This window comes from Nestor notabilis, unplaced genomic scaffold, assembly GCF_000696875.1.
Source record: "Nestor notabilis isolate BGI_N333 unplaced genomic scaffold, ASM69687v1 scaffold17124, whole genome shotgun sequence".
Taxonomy (NCBI): domain Eukaryota; kingdom Metazoa; phylum Chordata; class Aves; order Psittaciformes; family Psittacidae; genus Nestor; species Nestor notabilis.
In genome coordinates this window covers 1,673-3,888 of record NW_009925421.1, presented here as the reverse complement: position 1 = coordinate 3,888, position 2,216 = coordinate 1,673, and the positions used below count along the sequence as shown (strand labels likewise).

General features: G+C 55.1%; 1 protein-coding gene across 1 annotated transcript in view; it reads left to right on the top strand.

Annotated features, from left to right (window-relative positions):
* Positions 1–2,216, top strand: part of WDR24 (WD repeat domain 24) — a gene marked incomplete at its 3' end in the record, with an annotated part of 6,595 nt that overhangs the window by 2,713 nt on the left and 1,666 nt on the right. Inside the window, exons 3-5 of the mRNA XM_010013056.1 lie at positions 1–112; positions 380–495; positions 1,884–2,005. The exon at positions 1–112 is cut by the window's left edge and continues 591 nt beyond it. Coding sequence (XP_010011358.1) covers positions 1–112; positions 380–495; positions 1,884–2,005 — 350 coding nt within the window. The remainder of the gene's footprint in view (positions 113–379; positions 496–1,883; positions 2,006–2,216) is intronic.

Sequence of the window (2,216 nt, the reverse complement as noted above, 5' to 3'; positions counted from 1 at the left end):
CAGCATGGACTGGTTCGCGCACACGGCCAAGCAGTACGCACTGGCCGGCCGGCCCCTGCCCGAGCTTTGCGACCACAATGCCAAAGTGGCCAAGGGCTTGGACCGCAACCAGGTGAGACCAGGGCTGCAGGTTCTCCATTCAGAGCAGGGCTGGTGCTGAGGGTGAAGAGTGCTCAACCTGAGCTGCGTGGCAGCTCTGTGACCTCTGTCTGGCACCAAACCCATCGCCTACAACAAGCGTAGACGATTGCTGAGAGTACTGACACCCCCCAAGAGCCTGTCCAGCTCTAGAAGGGCTGATGGTGGGGGTTTGCCACCAGGCACGTGGCTGCACAGGGTTTGTAAGTTGGCACGGTCTGACTGCAGCTCTCTCATGCAGGTGGCTCAAACGTGGACAATGCTGCGCATTATCTACTCGAGCCTCGGCACTGTGTCATCCACCAACCTCAACCACAGCATGGGGAAAGGCAGCACCACCCTTCCGCTCATGAACAGGTAAAGGGGGGGCTGGACCTCCAGCCAGCCCCAGGGTGGCAGCAGGGACACTCTCCCAGGCCTCAGGTCATGCTGGTTTGCAGGTTGGCATCGTTCGAATGCAGCCCATTCTCCACGTGGGAGTGAGAAGTGATGGCCAGCCTGAGCCTGAGCCCTGAAGCTTTGTATTCTGCTCCCTGCCCTCCTTGAAACAAAGATTGGAGCTGTGGTGGGGTGTGGGGCTGGAACCAGCTTTGTGGTTACTTCATTAGTGACCATGTCAGGGCTGGGATGGAAAAACTCTGTCTCAGTGCTGTCATGGAGAGGTTGTCTTCTGCCTTTCAAAGGGAGAGGACAGCACTGTGAGCTGCTCTCTGGCATGGAGAGCCCCATTGTGGGCTGATGAAGCAGGAAGACTTGATTTTCCTCTTCTTGATGGCACAAAAGTGAGGGGTGAGGACTCCACATTAGCTGTCAGACCTTGCAGGTCTGGGTTACCAGGGTGAGTGGCAAATCCTCAAGTAACATCAAAGGAAATGCTCTTCTTGGCCCAGCCCTTCATCCAGACATGTTCCTGTCTGTCCTTGACTTCAACACCGCAGGCAGCAAGCTGAAAAGCTCATCTCTCCTTCAACCTCATTCTCTTCCCTGACTGAGCAAGCCCAAAGGAGGCCACAGAGATATTGCAAGGGCTGAAGTAGCTCTGCTCTGGAGACAGGCTGAGAGAGCTGGGCTGGTTCAGCCTGGAGAAGAGAAGGCTCCTTAAGGGGACACCTTAGAGCAGCTCCCAGTGCCTAAAGGGACTACAGGAAACCTGGAGAGGGGCTTTGGACAAGGGCCTGTAGGGACAGGCCAAGGGGGAATGGCTTTAACCTGCCCGAGGGGAGATTGAGATGAGCTCTGAGGCAGAAGCTCTTCTCTGTGAGGATGCTGAGGTGCTGGCACAGGTTGCCCAGAGAAGCTGTGGCTGGCCCCTCCCCTGCAGGCTTGGATGGGGTTTGGATCAACCTCCTCTCGTGGGAGGTGTCGCTGCCCATTGCAGGGGGTTGGAACTGGATGAACTTTAAGGTCCCTTCAACCCAAATCGTTCCATGATTCCTTCTCCGTGTCTGTGAAGGTGGAGAGCAGTGGTGCTTTGCAAACAGCAAAGCATTTTGTAGCAAGGCAGCTCCTGAACCTGCCTCTGAGGTGAAGGTAAATGTTAAGAAAGGGAGTCAAGAGCCTGTGTGGATCTCACAAACCTTCAGGAAGATCCCAAGTGGGGCAGCTGACTTTAGTGCTCTTGGGGAAATTGCCCTATCTTGGGTTTTGCCATTCAGCTTGCAGCTGGACACCTCTATCCAGGCTGTTTGCTGGCTAGAACAGAAGCTGTAAACTTCTGTGACTGTGAAATTTGGCTTCTTTCCCAGCTTTAACCTGAAGGATATCCCCTCTGGGCTGGGCAGTGAGTCAAGACTGGACCGCAGCAAAGGAGAAAGCCGCTCAGAAAACATCCTCATGGATTCCTCCTCCACCCTGATGAACAATGAGGGTAATGTTCTCTGGGACGGGCAGTTCAGGTCCTACAGCTTTTCCCTCCTTAGCTGTAAATATAAGGTAAACCAGTGAATTTACCCTGGACATTGGGGTGCTTGGACCTGCTGCAGCCCCCACGTGCAGCACATGAGTCCCAGGTGCTGCAGATGGACAATTTGCCCCTGTGAGCCCTGTGGTAGTGGCTGGGGGGCTGGGAACGGGACTGG